Source organism: Hemitrygon akajei, chromosome 23 (assembly GCF_048418815.1).
Source record: "Hemitrygon akajei chromosome 23, sHemAka1.3, whole genome shotgun sequence".
Taxonomy (NCBI): Eukaryota; Metazoa; Chordata; class Chondrichthyes; order Myliobatiformes; family Dasyatidae; genus Hemitrygon; species Hemitrygon akajei.
Window position 1 is genome coordinate 56,036,589 of NC_133146.1, and position 16,973 is coordinate 56,053,561.

The window sequence follows — 16,973 nt, forward strand, 5'->3', positions numbered from 1 at the left end:
TGTATCATTATTCAAGAAAGGGAGTAGAGATAGCCCAGGAAATTATAGACCAGTGAGTCTTAATTCAGTGGTTGGTAAGCTGATGGAGAAGATCCTGAGAGGCAGGATTTATGAACATTTGGAGAGGCATAATATGATTAGGGATAGTCAGCATGGCTTTGTGAAAGACAGGTCATGCCTTACGAGCCTGAATGAATTTTTTGAGGATGTGACTAAACACATCAATGAAGGTAGAGCAGTAGATGTAGTGTATATGGATTTCAGCAAGGCATTTGACAAGGTATCACAAGCAAGACTTATTGAGAAAGTAAGGAGGTATGGGATCCAGGGGGAAATTGCTTTGTGGATCCAGAACTGGCTTGCCCACAGAAGGCAAAGAGTAGTTGTAGATGGGTCATATTCTGTATGGAGGTCGGTCACCAGAGGTGTGCCTCAGGGATCTGTTCTGGGACCCTCACTCTTCGTGATTTTTATAAATGACCTGGAGGAAGAAGTGGAGGGATGGGTTAGTAAATTTGCTGATGACACGAAGTTTGGGGGTGTTGTGGATGGTGTGGAGGGCTGTCAGAGGTCACAGCAGGACATTGAGATAGGATGCAAAACTGCTGAGAAGTGGCAGATGGAGTTCACCCCAGATAAGTGTGAGGTGGTTCATTTTGGTAGGTCAAATATGATGGCAGAATATAGTATTAATGGTAAGACTCTTGGCAGTGTGGAGGATCAGTAGGATCTTGGGGTCCAAGTCCATAGGACACTCAAAGCAGTTGCGCATGTTGACTCTGTGGTTAAGAAGATGTATGGTGTATTGGCTTTCATCAATCATGGGATTGAGTTTAGGAGCCGCGAGGTAATGTTGCAGCTATATAGGATCCTGGTCAGACCGCACTTGGAGTACTGTGCTCAGTTCTGGTCGCCTCACTATAGGAAATACGTAGAAACTATAGAAAGGGTGCAGAGGAGATTTCCAAGGATGTTGCCTGGATTGGGGAGCATGCCTTATGAGAATAGGTTGAGTGAACTCGGCCTTTTTTCCTTGGAGCGATGGAGGATGAGAGGTGACCTGATAGAGGTGCATAAGATGAGAGGCATTGATCATGTGGAAAGTCAGAGGCTTTTTCCCCAGGGCTGAACTGGCTAACATGAGAGGGCACAGTTTTAAGCTGCTTGGAAGTAGCTACAGAGGAGCTATCAGGGGTATTTTTTTTTACACCAAGGGTGGTGAGTGTGTGGAATGGGCTGCCGACGATTGTGGTGGACGCAGATACGATAGGGTCTTTTAAGAGAATCCTGGATAGAAACATGGAGCTCAGAAAAATAGAGGGCTAAGGATAACCCGAGGTGTAATTTCTCAAGTAAGGACATGCTCGGCACAGCTTTGTGTGCCAAAGGGCCTGTATTGTGCTGTAGGCTTTTCTATGTTTCTAAACGCAGCGGCTTACTCTAAATACAGTGAGTGTTTTGAATATTCTCCATTCCACATTGCTGCATTAGTCTCTGGGATTCCCCACAGGACAGGAAATACATCAAATTAACCAGCTATAAACAAGTCAACCAGATTGTAAACTGATAGGCGTTCTGCCTTTCCAGTCAACAATACATTTCCTGGAACGATTGCAAATATATTAAATAAGAAAATCTGTACAGATTCTCGCACAACATATGGTCCATGTCAATGGGAATTCAAATCTCAATTTGGAAACATTTTAACAAAATGTGAAATAAATTTAACCAGATTTAGATGAACACCAACCATAACACTCAACTTCACTTGTCCCATCACTGAACTGTTCTCACAACCTATGGACTCACTTTCAAAGACTCTTTATCTCATGTTCTTAATATTTATTGCTTGCTTGTTTATGTGCTGTATTTATATATTTGTTTATTTCGTATTTGCACAGTTAGCTGTCTTTTACACATTGCTTGCTTGTTCAGCCTGTTGAAGATGGTCTTTCATTGACTCTGTGATGGTTCTTGGATTTACTGAGTATGCCCACAAGCACCTAATGAAGTGGTGACTGAGTGTATGTTCATGGTCTTGGCTGCAGAAGCTCATCCACTTCAATGTTTGCTGTGAGATGCTCCTCTGCACATCACTGTTGTAATGAGGTGCCTTCCTGTCCAGACTGGCCAATTTCCTCTGACCTCTCATTAACAAGGTGTTTTTGCCCACAGAACTGCTGCTCACTGGATGCCTTTTTGCTTTTCGAACCATTCTCTGTAAACTCTCGAGACTGTTATGAGTGAAATTCCCAAACCAGCAGCAAATAAGATGCTCAAAGCACCCCATCTGGCACCAGCAATCATTCCACGGTCATATTCACTTAGATCACATTTCTTCCCCATTCTCATGTTTGGTCTGAACAACAATTGAACCCCTTGACCATGTCTGCATGCTTTTATACATTGAGTTGCTGCTACAGATTAACAGGTTAGATATTTGCATCAACAAGGTACATAGGCGTACCCAAAAATATAGGCACTTTATGTATATGAATGATAATGTGGTAAATCGGATCAGTGAATTTGCAGATGACGCTAACACCGAGACATGGTGGACAGTAAGGATTGCTATCAAAGCTTGCAGTGGGATCGGGACAAGCTTGAAAAGCAGCAGGAGTTGAAAGCAGACAAGTGTGAGTGTTGCACTTTGGGAGGACATCCCAGGGTACGACATATACAGGGAAGAGCAAGACTCAGAGGAGTGCTGTAGAATAAAGGGATCTGGGAATACAGATCCACAATTCCTTGAAAGTGACCTTAGGTAGTTAAGGTAATAAGAAGAGCTTTTGTCACAATGGCCTTCATTAATCAATGTATTGAGTACAAGAGTTCAGATGTTTCATTGAAGTTGTATAGAATATTGGGTGAAGCCTAATATGGATTAATTGTGCATTTCTGGTCATCTACTTACATGAAAGATATCAATAAGATTGAAAGAGTACTGAGAAAACTTACAAAGATGTCACCAGGACTTGACGATCTGCATTATAGGGAAAGATTGCTCCCAGGAAAACAAATCCCAGGATTGTACTTTATACGCTGATATACACCTACTTTGAAATAAGTTTACTTCGAAGTTTAAAGTTTGAATTGGTTAGGAATTTGTTCCTAGCAGTGGAGAATGAGGGGAGATTTGATAAAGGTATACAGAATTGTGAGGAGTATACATAGGGTAAATGCAAGCAGGTCTTTTTCACTGAGGTTGGGTGAGACTAGAATTAGAGGTCATGGGTTAAGGGTGAAAGGTGAAATATTTAAGAGAAAGCTGAGGAGGAACTTCTTCACTCAAAAGGTATTGAAAATGTGGAATGAGCTGCCAGTGGAAGTGGTGAATTCAGGTTCAATTGCAACAGTTAAGAGAATTTTGGATAAGGACATGGATGTAAGGGGTAAGGATGGCTATGTTCTAGATGAGGGATTCCAACCTTTTTTATGCCATGGACCTGGACCACTTTTTTAAGCAAGGGGTCCATGGACCTCAGGTTGGTTACTCCTGGTCTAGGTGCAGATTGGTGGTACAAGGCAGAACAACAGTTTGGCATGGATTAGATGGGCTGAAAGGTCTGCAGTGCTCTATGGCTCCAGCAGAAGACTAGCTGCTGACCTGACTCAAACTCTGCTTCCAAAGAGAACTTAAATCATTTCAGCATTCAGTTTATACTTTGCTCCAGGAGACTCGTGGAAAACCTCATTAACCTTTTGAGATTGTTATGCGATCCAAATACATACAAACCTTACCATTCACTTGACTCAAACCTAACTATGACTTTAATCAGCCGTTTAACTAGGTGCATGGCACAATAACTGGAAGATGCTCTTGATTTTAAATTCTGTACAATGAAAAGCACAGAGCCAGGGGACAGTGTCAGCAAATTCAAAAGATGCGAAGTGACCAGGAGGACATGTTTCTTTTTGAAATTAACTTTGGGCTGCTCTTAAGAATTAATTCTGTATACTGCCTCTTGTAACATCTAACAGGATGTAACACGCCTTTTGTTTAAAATATACAATCTGATAGCCCGAATTTTGAGAACCAAATTCTGTGAAAACTTGAGGCAGCTTTACAAAGTTGATACAACAAGTTTGAACAGAGTGAGGGATTTAAAAGTCCAGAGTCAGAATCAGATATAACACCACAGGCATATGTTGTGAAATTTGTTAACTTTGTGACAGCAGTACAATGTAATACATGATAATAAAGAAAAAAGACAAAAGTGAATTACAGTATATAATATACACACACATACATATATATAGTATGTACACACACATACATACATATATATGTATATAAAATAGTTAAATTAAATAAGTACTGCAAAAAAAAGTAGAGAGGTCATGTTCATCAGTTCAATGTCCATTCAGAAATCGGATGGCAGAGGGGAAGAAGCTGTTGAGTGTGTGCCTTCAGGCTCCTGTACCTCCTCCCTGATGGTAGCAATGAGAAGAGGACTAGTCCAGGGTGATGGGGGTCCTGAATGATGGATGCCACCTTCCTAAGGCATCACTCCATCAGCATCTCCATGATAATATCAGAGAGGCTAGTGCCCATGGTGGAGCCGACTCATTTTGCAACTCTTACTTTGATCCTGTGCAGTACCCACCACACCTCCCCACACCAGGCAGTGATGCAGCTAGTTAGAATGCTCTCCACGGTACATCCGCACTGTATTCTGTTCTGTGCAGAGCTCCACTGGTGTTTGAAGGAAAAAAACCACAGACTTCATCATGGTAATTACTTTAATGGAGCTTATTGCTTAAATCTTACATAGAAACTTCTCACAGATCACCATCCTGTTTTACTGCAACCACACCTTCTGACAGCCCCACAGATGGATGACAACTGAAAAATATTTACACCATATCCTAGTGACTGTAATCAAAAGATTACAGCATTTCCATTTAGTATTCTAAAAGTGAAGGCCAACATTTAAAACATTTCCCAGCCCAAAACAATCTCAGTGCTCGGATGTTCATGTATTAGATGGAAAATTTCAGTAATGTTTTGGGAATTACACTGGCATTTGACAAATTGTTTTTCCACTGGGTACATGGGAGCTTTTCCCAACTCCACTACACTCAATCTTAATTACACGTGACCATGCAGCAACTTACGACATATCAGACCACCCAGAAAAAGTGAAAGGGAAGCACTGGTATTACAGAGGGTCCAAAGAAGGTTCATGAGAACGGTTCTGGCAATGAAAGGGTTATTAATGTATGCGAAGAGTTTGAAAGCTCTCATTGAAACTTACTGAATACTGAAAGACCTAAACAGAGTGGATGTGGAGACGATGCTTCCTGCGATGGTGGATTCTCGGACCAGAGGCCTCTGAATAGAGGGAAGACCATTTAGAATGGAGCTGAGGAAGAATTTCTTTAGTGAGAGGGTCGTTAATCTGTGGATTTCATTGCCACAGATGGATGTGGAAGCCAAGCCATTGGGTAGGCCTAATGTGGAGGTTGATAATTCTTGATTAGTAAGGACATCAAAGATTACGGGGAAAAGTTAGAAGAATGCAATTCAAAGGGATAGTAAGTCAGCAGGTAGAATACTCGATGGGCTGAATGGACTGATTCTGCTCCTACGTCTTATGGTCTAATATTGAGATTCTACGTTTTCATCTGTTAATTACTCCATTGTTTGATAATTAATGAAATTCCATATTCTTCACTGTTGGACTAAAATCTGTGGCCTCTAAATGAAGCAACTTGGAATAAAATTTTATTTTAAATTTGCTAAACAGAAAATGGCAATTCTAGTAAGAAAAGCTGACATCTAATCAATCGCACAGTCAGGGGAGAACAGAAGTGGTCACATGCCAGTGCTCTACAAAGATGGAGAAAAATGATGCACATTTTACAAAGATTAAATTCAAATCGCAATGCCTGTTGCAATGAGGTGGAATCAAATATTACTCATAGTGGCTGCACAAAATTCTAATTTAAGCCAACACCACAAGAACACTCAAGTTTGATAACAGCCAGATTTTCAGTCACAATTTATAATCTACTATTGATTCTTACCAGTGTTCATGAAAATCAAAGGTCACATAGGTGAGGTTGGGATTGTTGTAAAGCAGAACGTGTCGGAGAAAAGCATCTCCAATTATTTTCTCTCTTCCGGTCTGATCTACCAGGCTGACAATAACCTGCCAAGATTGAGATGAAACAAAATCAACAGAATACGATGCTGGATTTTCAAATTAGTTCAAGGTCAACAGAGACCAGAATTTCAATTAGTGCAAGATAACTCATTAACTGAAAAATCAACAACGTTAATGGGTTTGGTGGTGGCCTGGACCATAAACTCTGCAATCCCTTCCCAAACCATCTGCCTCCCTTCCTGACCCAGGGATTCCCCTTACGTCAGTCTGTTATACTGTATGCTTTATGGCATTTATAACTTTTGTTTGTAACCCACCCTAATATCCTTTTATGCAGCCCCACAACTACTTTATCAGGTGTCTGGGGATGTGTTTTGTTCAAGTTGTGATTTAACCACAATCTGTTGACGTTTATTGTCTTCAACAGAATTCAAAAATCACCAAAATACACAGGAGTCCACTGAGCTTGAGAATGGCCAAAGAAAACTCTGCACCTCAGTCCGTATTTCCTCACTGCTGCTGAGAGAAAAGGATCCACTGTCTTCGTGCTTTACAGACCTTGCAAAATCCAACACGCAATGCCCATTAGCCTCTTGTTTCAAAGAAAACCAAGCCACCCTTGGCATCTTTTCTCAGTTGCATTTCCGATCCTCTCTCGGGCTTTTGCATCCTTCTCACCATGCGAGGTGTGGCAATGCAGTCATGCAAGAGCTTCAGGAATTTCCATGCCTTCGCCAATCTCCTACCTGCTTTCACAGCCGTCTTCAAAGGCCCATCCACTGTTCTCAGCACAGCACTTTGCATGGTCTCTAAATGCTCTACTTTTCACAGCTCTGGAATTAATGCCATTTACTATTTTTCTGCTCACCTGATTAGACAATTAATAGCTCCTCACAAGCAACAGCCTCCTCGGTATCAACCACACAGACAAGCAGTGCAATCTGCAAACTTCTAATTTGTGGCTCCTATATTTACTATATATCTAAACCATTGATAAACCATCACAGAAAACAGTCTGTGGAATTGCACTGCAAACACCTTTCCTGTCATTAGACTGGTGAATCCTTCTGGCACAGAGCCAGTGTTGGATCTAAATTTCATTCGAATCTGATCGGATTAGTCTGCCATTGGGACCCTGCTAAAACTGACGCAGACCACACTGACACACCTATCCTCATCAACCTTGTCCACTACTTCAAAAAAAATCCAAGTTAAACAAATTCCACCTTCCCAAACACTAGAACTCATAAAAATAATAATAACAATACAAGTTTGAGGTATTGCACTTTGGAAGGACAAACCAAGTAGAACATACAAGGTAAATGGTAGGACACTGAGGAGTGCAGTAGAACAGAGGGATCTGGGCATGCAGGTACATAATTCCCTAAAAGTGGCATCACAGGTAGATAGGGTAGTAAAGAGAGCTTTTGGTACATTGGTCTTTATAAATCAAAGTATTGAGTATAACAGTTGGAATGTTATGGTGAGGTTGTATAAGGCATTGGTGAGGCTGAATTTGGAGTACTGTGTGCAGTTTTGGTCACCGAATTACAGGAAGGATATTAATAAGGTTGAAAGAGTGCAGAGAAGGTTTACAAGGATGTTGCCGGGACTTGAGAAACTGAGTTACAGAGAAAGGTTGAATAGGTTAGGACTTTATTCCCTAGAGCGTAGAAGAATGAGGGGAGATTTGATAGAGGTATATAAAATTATGATGGGTATAGATAGAGTGAATGCAAGCAGGCTTTTTCCACTGAGGCTAGAGGAGAAAAAAACCCAGAGGACATGGGTTAAGGATGAAAAGGGAAAAGTTTAAAGGGAACATTGGGGGGGATTCTTCACACAGAGAGTGGTGGGAGTGTGGAATGAGCTGCCAGATGAAGTGGTAAATGCAGGCTCACTTTTAACATTTAAGAAAAACTTGGACAGGTACATGGATGAGAGGGGTTTGGAGGGATATGGTCCAGGTGCAGGTCAGTGGGACTAGGCAGAAAAATGGTTCAGCACAGCCAAGAAGAGCCAGTTGCTGTGCTGTGGTGTTCTAGGGTTCTAAATAATAATAATATCATCAAATAATCCAAACATCTCTCAGCTATAAGCTACCATATTGTAGCTGTCATCATCGTCATGAGCCTTGTTGTATGACGTAGGCAATCGTGGTCTCAGAACCATGACTGTTCTTGGCAAATTTTTCTGCATTAGTGGTTTGCCATCATCCTCTTCTGGGCAGTGTCTTTACAAGATGGGTGACCCCAGTCATTATCAATACCCTTCTGAGATTGTCTGCCTGGTGTCAGTGGTTGCATAACCAGGACTTGTGATATGTACCAGCTGCTCATACGACCATCCACCACCTGCTCTCACGGCTTCTTATTGGGGCTAAGCAGGTGCTACATCTTGCCCAAGGGTGGCCTGCAGGCTAGCAGAGGGAAGGAGCGCCTTACACTTCAATTGGTACAGACGCATCTCTATCCCACCCCCCAATTAATAATGAAATATTAAGAAACAATCCGAACATCTCTCAGTTATTGGTGATTATATGGTAACTATATCAAAGCCATAAAAATAAATGCTCATATCTGCTCAGGATAACAAACTGTCTCATGGATGTACCATCATCCTGTTAGTTATGCAGCTTAGGTAGCGTTAGATAGTAGTGCTCCAGGATATGCTTCATGAACAACTTCGAATTAAATAAGGTTATAAACACATGTGCTACGAGTGCTAAATGTATACGAATCACAGCAGGCCAAGGAGGCAATGCTGAGGCTTTATAAGGCATCGGTCAGTCCTCACTTGGAGTATTGTGAGCAGTTTTGGGCCCCTAAGAATCTAAGAAAAGATGTCCTGCCATTCAAGACAAACCTGAGGAGGTTCACAAGAACTATGCTGGGAATGAAAGAGATGAGGAGCATTTGATGGCTCTGGTCCTGAACTCGCTGCAGTTTAGAAAAATGAGGAGAATCTCATTGAAACCTATCAAATATTAAAATGCTTAGATAGAGTGGATGTTTCTGATGGTGCGGGGGTCCAGGACCAGAGTGCACAGCCTCAGAATAGAGGGACATCCATCTAGACCCGAGATGAGGAGGAATTTCTTCACCCAGATGCTGATAAGTCTGTGGAATTCATTGCCACAGACAGCTGTGGAGGCCAAATCATTGGGTATATTTAAGACAAAGGTTGATAGGTTCTTGATTAGTCAGGTCATGAAGGGCTACAGGGAGAAGCTGGGAGAATGGGGTTGAGAGGGATAAAAGTCAGCCACGATTTAATGGTCAAGGAGACTCAAGACCATAAGATATAGGAGCAAAATCAGGCTTTTTAGCCCATCAAGTCTGCTCCACCATTTCATCATGGCTGATCCAATTTTTCTCTCAGCCCCAATCTCCTGCCTTCTCCCTGTATCCCTTCATACCCTAACCAATCAATTAATCTATCAACCTCTGCCTTAAATATACGTAAGGATTTGGTCTCCACAGTGCCTGTGGCAAAGAATTCCACAGATTCACCGTTCCCTGGCTAAAGCAATTCTTCCTCATCTCCATTCTAAAAGGACACCCCTCTATTCTGAGGCTATGTCCTCTGGTCTTAGACTCTCTCACCATAGGAAACATCCTCTCCACATCCATTCTATCAAGGCTTTTCACCATTCATAGGTTTAAATGAGGTCACCCTCATTCCTCTGAATTCTAGTGAATACAGGACCAGAGCTATCAAACGCTCTTCATATGACAAATCATTCAATCCTGAAATCAGTTTTGTGAACCTCCTTTGAACCCTCTCCAGTTTCAGCATATTCCTTCTAAGAACTCAACCCTGCTCAAGATACACCAAGTGAAGCTACACCAGTGCTTTATAAAGCCTCAACATTACATCCTTGTCTTTATATTTGAGCCAACTTGAAATGAATACTAACATTGCATTTGCCTTCCTCACCCGACTCAAAATGCAAACTAACCTTTAGGGAATCCTGCGCAAGCACTCACAAGTCCCTTTGCATTTCAGATTTTCGTACTTCCTCTCCATTTAGAAAAAAGTTAACCCTTTCATTTCTCCTACCAAAGTGCATGGCCATACATTTCCCGATCATGTATTCCATCTGCCATTTCTTTGCCCATTCTCCTAATCTGTCAAAGTTCTTCTGTAGCCTCTTTACTTCCTCAGAACTACCTGCCCCTCCACTATTTTCATATCATCTGCAAACTTTGCAACAAAGCCATCAATTCCATCATCCAAATCGTTGACGTATAACATAAAAAGAATCGGTCCCAACACAGACCCTATGGAACACCACTAGTCACCAGCAAAGATTCCCTTTATTTCCACTTTTTGCCTCCTGCAAATCAGCCACTGCTTTATCCATACTAGAATCTCTCCTGTCATACCATGAGCTCGCAGCTTGTTAAGAGGCCTCATGTATGGGACATTGTCAAAAACCTTCTGAAAATCTAATTATACAACATCAACCAATTCTCCTTTGTCTATCTTGCTTGTTACTTCTTCAAAGAACTCCAACAGATTTGTCAGTCAAGATTTTCCCTTGAAGAAACTAATTTTCATGTGCCTCCAAGTACCCTGAGATCTCATCCTTAATAATCAATTCCAACATCTTCCCAACCACTGAGGTCAGTCTAACTGGCCCAAACCATCCCACTAGGATATTAGCCCCCTCCACTTCAGGTACAAACCATCCCTTCTGTACAGGTCCCACCTTCCCTGGAAGAGAGCCCAGTGATCCAAAAATCTTATGCCCTCCCTCCTACACCAACTCCTTAGCCAAGTATTAAACTGTATCACCTTCCTAGTTCTGGTGTCACTAGCACGTGGTACGGGTAGCAATACTATCACAACCTTGGAGGTCCTGCCCTTTAACTTAGCATCTAACTCCCAATGCAGAACCTCATCACTTGTCCTACCCATGTCACAATGCTACATGGACCATGACTTCTGGCTGTTCAACCTCTACAGGATGCTGAGAACTCAGTCCGAAATATTCCGGACCCCAGCACCTGGGAGGCAACGTACCATTTAGGAATCTCATTCTTGCCCACAGAACCTCTTGTCTGTTCCCCTAACTAATGAATCCCCTATCACCACAGCATGCCTCTTCATCCCCCTTCCTGTCTGAGTCACAGACTCAGTGCCACAGATCTGACCACTGTGATTCATTCCCCCAACAGTATCCAAAGTGATATACCTGTTATTGAGGGGGATGACCAGAGGGGTACTCTACACTGGCTCCTTAACTCACTTCCCCGTCCTGTCACCCAGTTTCCTGTGTGCTGCACCTTGGGTGTAACTACCTCTCTATATGTCCTTCTATCACCTACTTAACCTCCCAAATGATCCGGAGTTCATCCAGTTCCTGCTCCAACTCCTTAAAGCCGTTTGTTAGAAGCTGCAGCTGGATGCACTTCTTGTAGTTGTAGTCGGCAGGAACAATGGAGGTCCCCCTGCCTTCCCACATCCCGCAAGTGGTTTCACTATCCTGTCTGGCATCTCTACTGTCCCTAGTTGAGCAGATATAAAGGAGAAGGAAAAAATCTTGAGTGAAGCCTCTCTTTGTGGAAGCCACGAAGAGCTAAAGCCTCAATATCACCACTGTAACTATGTCCACTCAGATGATGGCTGCTGCACTTGCCCCTGCCTTTCTTTAACTTGCTCTTACTAATCAATGGGCCAAATGGCTAAATCTGATCCAATGGCTTATGGTAAAGAGAATGCAAATTCCAGCATCAATAAAATGATTCATAAATTGTCAATTCACACTCTTTCACAACAACAGGAAATATCTAGAGCACCATGCTGAATAACTCCCTTCTCTTCCCATGCATGGTCCTCTTTCACATTTTAATTACAGAATACAAAACTCCTAGTCATCCAAGTTGTACTAAGATGCAAGACCTCACTGGAGATTTATTGCAGAATTATCTGAAAGAGGGGGCATGAAAATTTGCCTTTGCTTGACACTAAATGAAAAGATCGATCCAACCACACGGATAATGGAGGGACATGTTGCAGTAATTTCTCAGCACAGTGATGAAGAATCAGCACTTTCACATCCACTGGATCCATGGAGCGAAAGTGAACATCTCACCTGCTTCTTGTAGATTTTCAGCTGCTCCTCAAAGTGTGCTGCAAACTTGTTGATAGTCTCCTCCTCAGCTGCACAAAGCAGAACATTGGAATGAGCAATTAATTCTACACAATGTCTGCCTTTACTTATGACTTTTAATTTTGTCTTGGTATTTTTATGACTACATTGATTTACCTTTACAGTCTATGTAAAGCACTTTGAGCCTGCATCTTAATATATGAAATGTGCAATATAATGATATTATCATCAATCACTGAAACAGTATGCAGATTACTCACACAGAACTAGAAATATTAATAACTGTACACCTCCAAGGAAGAACTTTTGATAAGTGTACAAAGTAAGTTTATTATCAAAGTGCATACACATCACCGTATACAACCCTGAGATTCACTTTCTTTTGGGCATACTCAATAAATTCATAATAGAATAGTAACCAATGAAAGACTGCATCAACTTGGTGTTCCAAACAGTGTGCAAAACACACCAAAATGTGCAAATATACAATGAATGAAATAATAATAATAATAATAATAATAATAATAATAATAATAAAGAAAGAAACAATTAACATCAAGAACACGAGATGAAGTGTGCGTCCATAAGACTGTAGGACATAGGAGGAGAATTAGGCCATTCAGTCCATCAGGCCCAGTCCGTCATTCCATCATGGCTGATCCTGGATTCCATACACCTGCCATCCCACAATATCCCTTGATGCCCCAACCAATCAGGAATCTATCAACTTCTGCTGTAAATATACCCGCCAACTTGGCCTCCACCACAGTGTGTAGCAGAGCATTCCACAGATTCACCACTCTAGCTAAAAAAAATTCCTCCTTACTTCTATTCTAGAATAGAATGTCCCTCAATTTTGAGGCTGCGCCCTCTAGTTTTGGATACCCAACCAGAGGAAACATCCTCTCCACATCCACTTAATTTAGTCCTTTCAACAGTTGATAGGTTTCAATGAGATCCCCCTGAATTATTCTAAATTCCAGTGAGTACATCCCAAAACTGCCAAAGACTCCTCATATGTTAACCACTTCATTCCCAGGATCATCCTCATGAACCTCCTCTTGGACTCTCTCCAATGACAACACATCCTTTCTGAGATAAGGGGCCCAAACCTGTTGACAATACTCCAAGTGAAGCCTGACTCGTGCCTTACAAAGCTTCAGCATTGTATCTTTGTTTTTATATTCTATTCACCTTGAAATAAATGCCAACACTGCATTGCTTTCTTTACCATAGACTCAACCTGTGAACTAACCTCCTGGGAGTTTTGCACCTCTGATGTTTGAACTTTCTCCCCATTTAGATAATGGTCTGCACTATTATTCCTTTTACCAAAGTGCATTATCATGCATTTCCCAACACTGTATTCCATCTGCTACATTTTGCCCATTCTTCCAATTTGTCTAAGTCCTGCTGCAATCACATTGCTTCCTCATCACTACCCACCCCTCCAGCTATCTTTGTATCAGCCACAAACTTTGCCACAAAGCCAACAATTACATTATCTGGATCACGGACAAACAACGTGAAAAGCAGCGGTCCTGATACTGACCCCTGAGGAACACAACTAGTCACTGGCAGCCAACCAGAAGAAGCCCTTTTATTCCCACTCGCTGCCTCCTGCCTGTCAGCCATTCCTCTATCCATGCCAGTATCTTTCCTGTAACACCATAGGATTTTATCTTGTTAAGCAGCCTCACGTGTGGCATCTTATCAAATACCTTCTGAAAATCTAAGTAAATGACATTCACTGCCTCTTCTTTGTTCACCCTGCTTGTTATTTCCTCAAAGCGCTCTAACAGGCTTGTCAGGCAAAATTTCCTTTTACAGAAACTACGCTGACTTTGACTTATTCAATCATGTCTCCAAGTACCCCGAAACCTCATCCTTACTAATAGACTCCAACACCTTCCCAACCACTGAGGTTAGGCCTATAAATTTCCTTTCTTTTGCCTTCCTCCTTTCTTAAAGAGTGGGGTGGTGTTTGTAATCTCCCAGTCCTCTGGGACCATACAGAATCAAGTGATTCTTGAAAGATCATGACCAATGCAAATGTTATCCCCTCAGCAACATCTTTCAGGACTCTGGGTTGTAGTCTATCTGGTCCAGGTGAATTATTCAGCTTAAGACCTCTCGGTTTGCTTTGCACTTCTTCCTTTGTAATAACATTGGCACTCATTCCTGCTCCCCGACACACGAGTCTCTAGCATACAGCTAGTGTCTTCCACAGTAACGACTGGAGCAAAGTATTTATTAAGCTCATTGCCATTTCTTTGTCCCCCATCCATTACTACCTCACCAGCATCATTTTCCAGCAGTCCAATATCAACCCTCACCTCCCTTTTACTCATTATATAACTGAGAAAAACTTTTAGTATCCTGTTTTATATTATCGGCTAGTTTGCCCTCATATTTCATCTTTTCCCTTCTCATGGCATTTCTAGTTGCTTTTTGTTGGATTTTAAAAGTTTCCCAATCATCTAACTTCCCACTCACTTTTGCCACTTTATATGCTCTGTCTTTGGCTTTTATACAGTCCTAAACATCCCTTGTCAGCAACGGTTGCCTAGCCCTGCCATTTGAGAACTTATTCTGTGGGACATATCTATCCATTCCCAGAAACTTCAGCCACCTCTGCTCTGCCGTCATCCCTGCCAGTATCCTCCTCCAATCCACCTGGGTAAGATCCTCTTTCATGCCTCTGTAATTCTCTTGTTCCATTGCAATACTGATACATGTGACTTATGCTTCTCTCTCTCTAGTTGCAGTGTGAATTCAATCATATTGTGATCACTGCCTCCTAAGAGTTCCTTGATGTTAAGCTCTGGGTTATTACACAACACCCAATCTAAGATAGCCTTTCCTTGAGTATGCTCGAGCACAACCTGTGCAAGAAACCATCTCGTAGGCATTCAACAAATTTCCTCTCGCGATCTGACACCAAACTGATTTTCCCAGTCCCCTTGCATGTTAAAGTCCCTCATTACAAATGTGACGTTACCTTTATTACATGCCCTTTCCAGCTCCCTTTGCAATCTCAACCCTACATCTTGGCTTCTATGTGGAGGCCTACATATGATTCCCATAATCATTTTTTACCCTTGCAGTTTCTTAACTCCACCCACAAAGATGCAACATTCTATGACTCTATGTCACCCCTTTCTAAAGATATAATTCCATCTCTTACCAACAGAGCCACACCACCGCCCACGCCCTCCTGCCTGTCCTTTTGATACAATGTACATCGCAACTATGACCGTTAAGCCACGACTCAGTGATGTCAACAACATCATACCGACCAATCTCCAACTGCGCCATGAGCTTGTCCACCTTATTCCGAATGCTACGTGCATTTAAATACAGCACTTTCAGTCCTGTATTGTTCTCCCTTTTGAATATTTGCATCTGTGGTACAACACAACTCTGTGCTCTATCTGCAGTTGTACCCAATCATTGGCTTGCTCTTCCTTATATTCATATTACATATTACATCATCTACTTGTAAACCGGCTGGCTCATCCTCAGCTCTATAATACTGGTTCCCATCCCCTTGTCATGTTAATTTAAACCACTCCCAACAGCTCTAGCAAACCTGCCCACAAGAATAGTGGTTCCCCCTCAGATTCACGTGCACCCCGTTCCTCTTGTACTGGTCTGTTTTCAGGACCTCCTCCCTTTTCTTAACCTATGTGGTTAGTACCAATATGTACCACAACTTCTGATTGCTCAGCTTCCTTTTCAGGGTATCGTGGACCTTTGTGGATATTGTCAACCTTTGCAGCCACATTGCCAATTGATTCCTTACAGCGATTTTAAGTATATTTATTCTCAAAGTATATATGCAGACAATCATGAAACCAAAAGAAAATGGAACTTGTTCAGTGAAAAGCATCAAACCCCGCTTACCCACCCCCACCACCAACACGCACAAGAAAAATCATGCAAATGACAACATTAAAAAAATAGCAAAAACACGGAGTATAAAACACAAAATCTCAAACACAAAAATCAAAAGTCCAGACGTAATCAGTTCAGCTTGGTCTTTGCTATCCCACAATCAGTACAGATTGGTCATATCTCATCCTCACCGACAATCAACACTGGCACACATAAGGATATGTGCTTAGCCCACTGCTCTACTCACTCTACACCCATGACTGTGTGGCTAGTCATAGCTCAAATGCCATCTATAAATTTGCTGATGATACAAAAATTGTTGACAGGATCTTAGATGGAGACAAGAGGGTGTACAGGAGTGAGATATACCAGCTGATTAAGTGGTATCGCAGCAACAACCTGGACTCAACGTCAGTAAGACCAAAGAGCTGATTGTGGACTTCAGGAAGGGTACAATGAAGGAACTGAACCAATCCGCAGAGGGATCAGAAGCAGAGAGAGTGAGCAATTTTGAGTTCCTGGATGTCAAGATCTCAGAGGACCTAACCTGGTGCCGACATATCAATGCAGCTATAAAGAAGGTAAGAGAGTGGCTACACTTCATTAGTAGTTTGAGGAGATTTGGTTTGTCACCTAAAACACTTGAAAACAGATGTACCATGGAGAGCATTCTGGCAGGCTGCATCACTGTCTGGTATGGAGGGGCTACTGCACAGGATCGAAAGAAGCTCCAGAATGTTGTAAATTTAGTCAGCTCCATCTTGGGTACTAGCCTTTGCAGTATCCACAACATCTTCAAGGAACAGTGTTTCAGAGAGGCAGCATCCAATTCTAAGGAGCCCCATCAT

General features: G+C 42.0%; 1 protein-coding gene across 2 annotated transcripts in view; it reads right to left on the reverse strand.

The window, feature by feature from the left end:
* inpp5f (inositol polyphosphate-5-phosphatase F) overlaps window positions 1-16,973 on the reverse strand; it is a 243,503-nt gene that overhangs the window by 39,218 nt on the left and 187,312 nt on the right. For both annotated transcript variants that reach the window (XM_073027701.1, XM_073027702.1), the window contains 2 exons: window positions 12,211-12,278; window positions 6,031-6,155 (listed from right to left, as the gene is read on the reverse strand). In XM_073027701.1, the coding sequence (XP_072883802.1) occupies window positions 6,031-6,155; window positions 12,211-12,278 (193 nt within the window). The remainder of the gene's footprint in view (window positions 1-6,030; window positions 6,156-12,210; window positions 12,279-16,973) is intronic.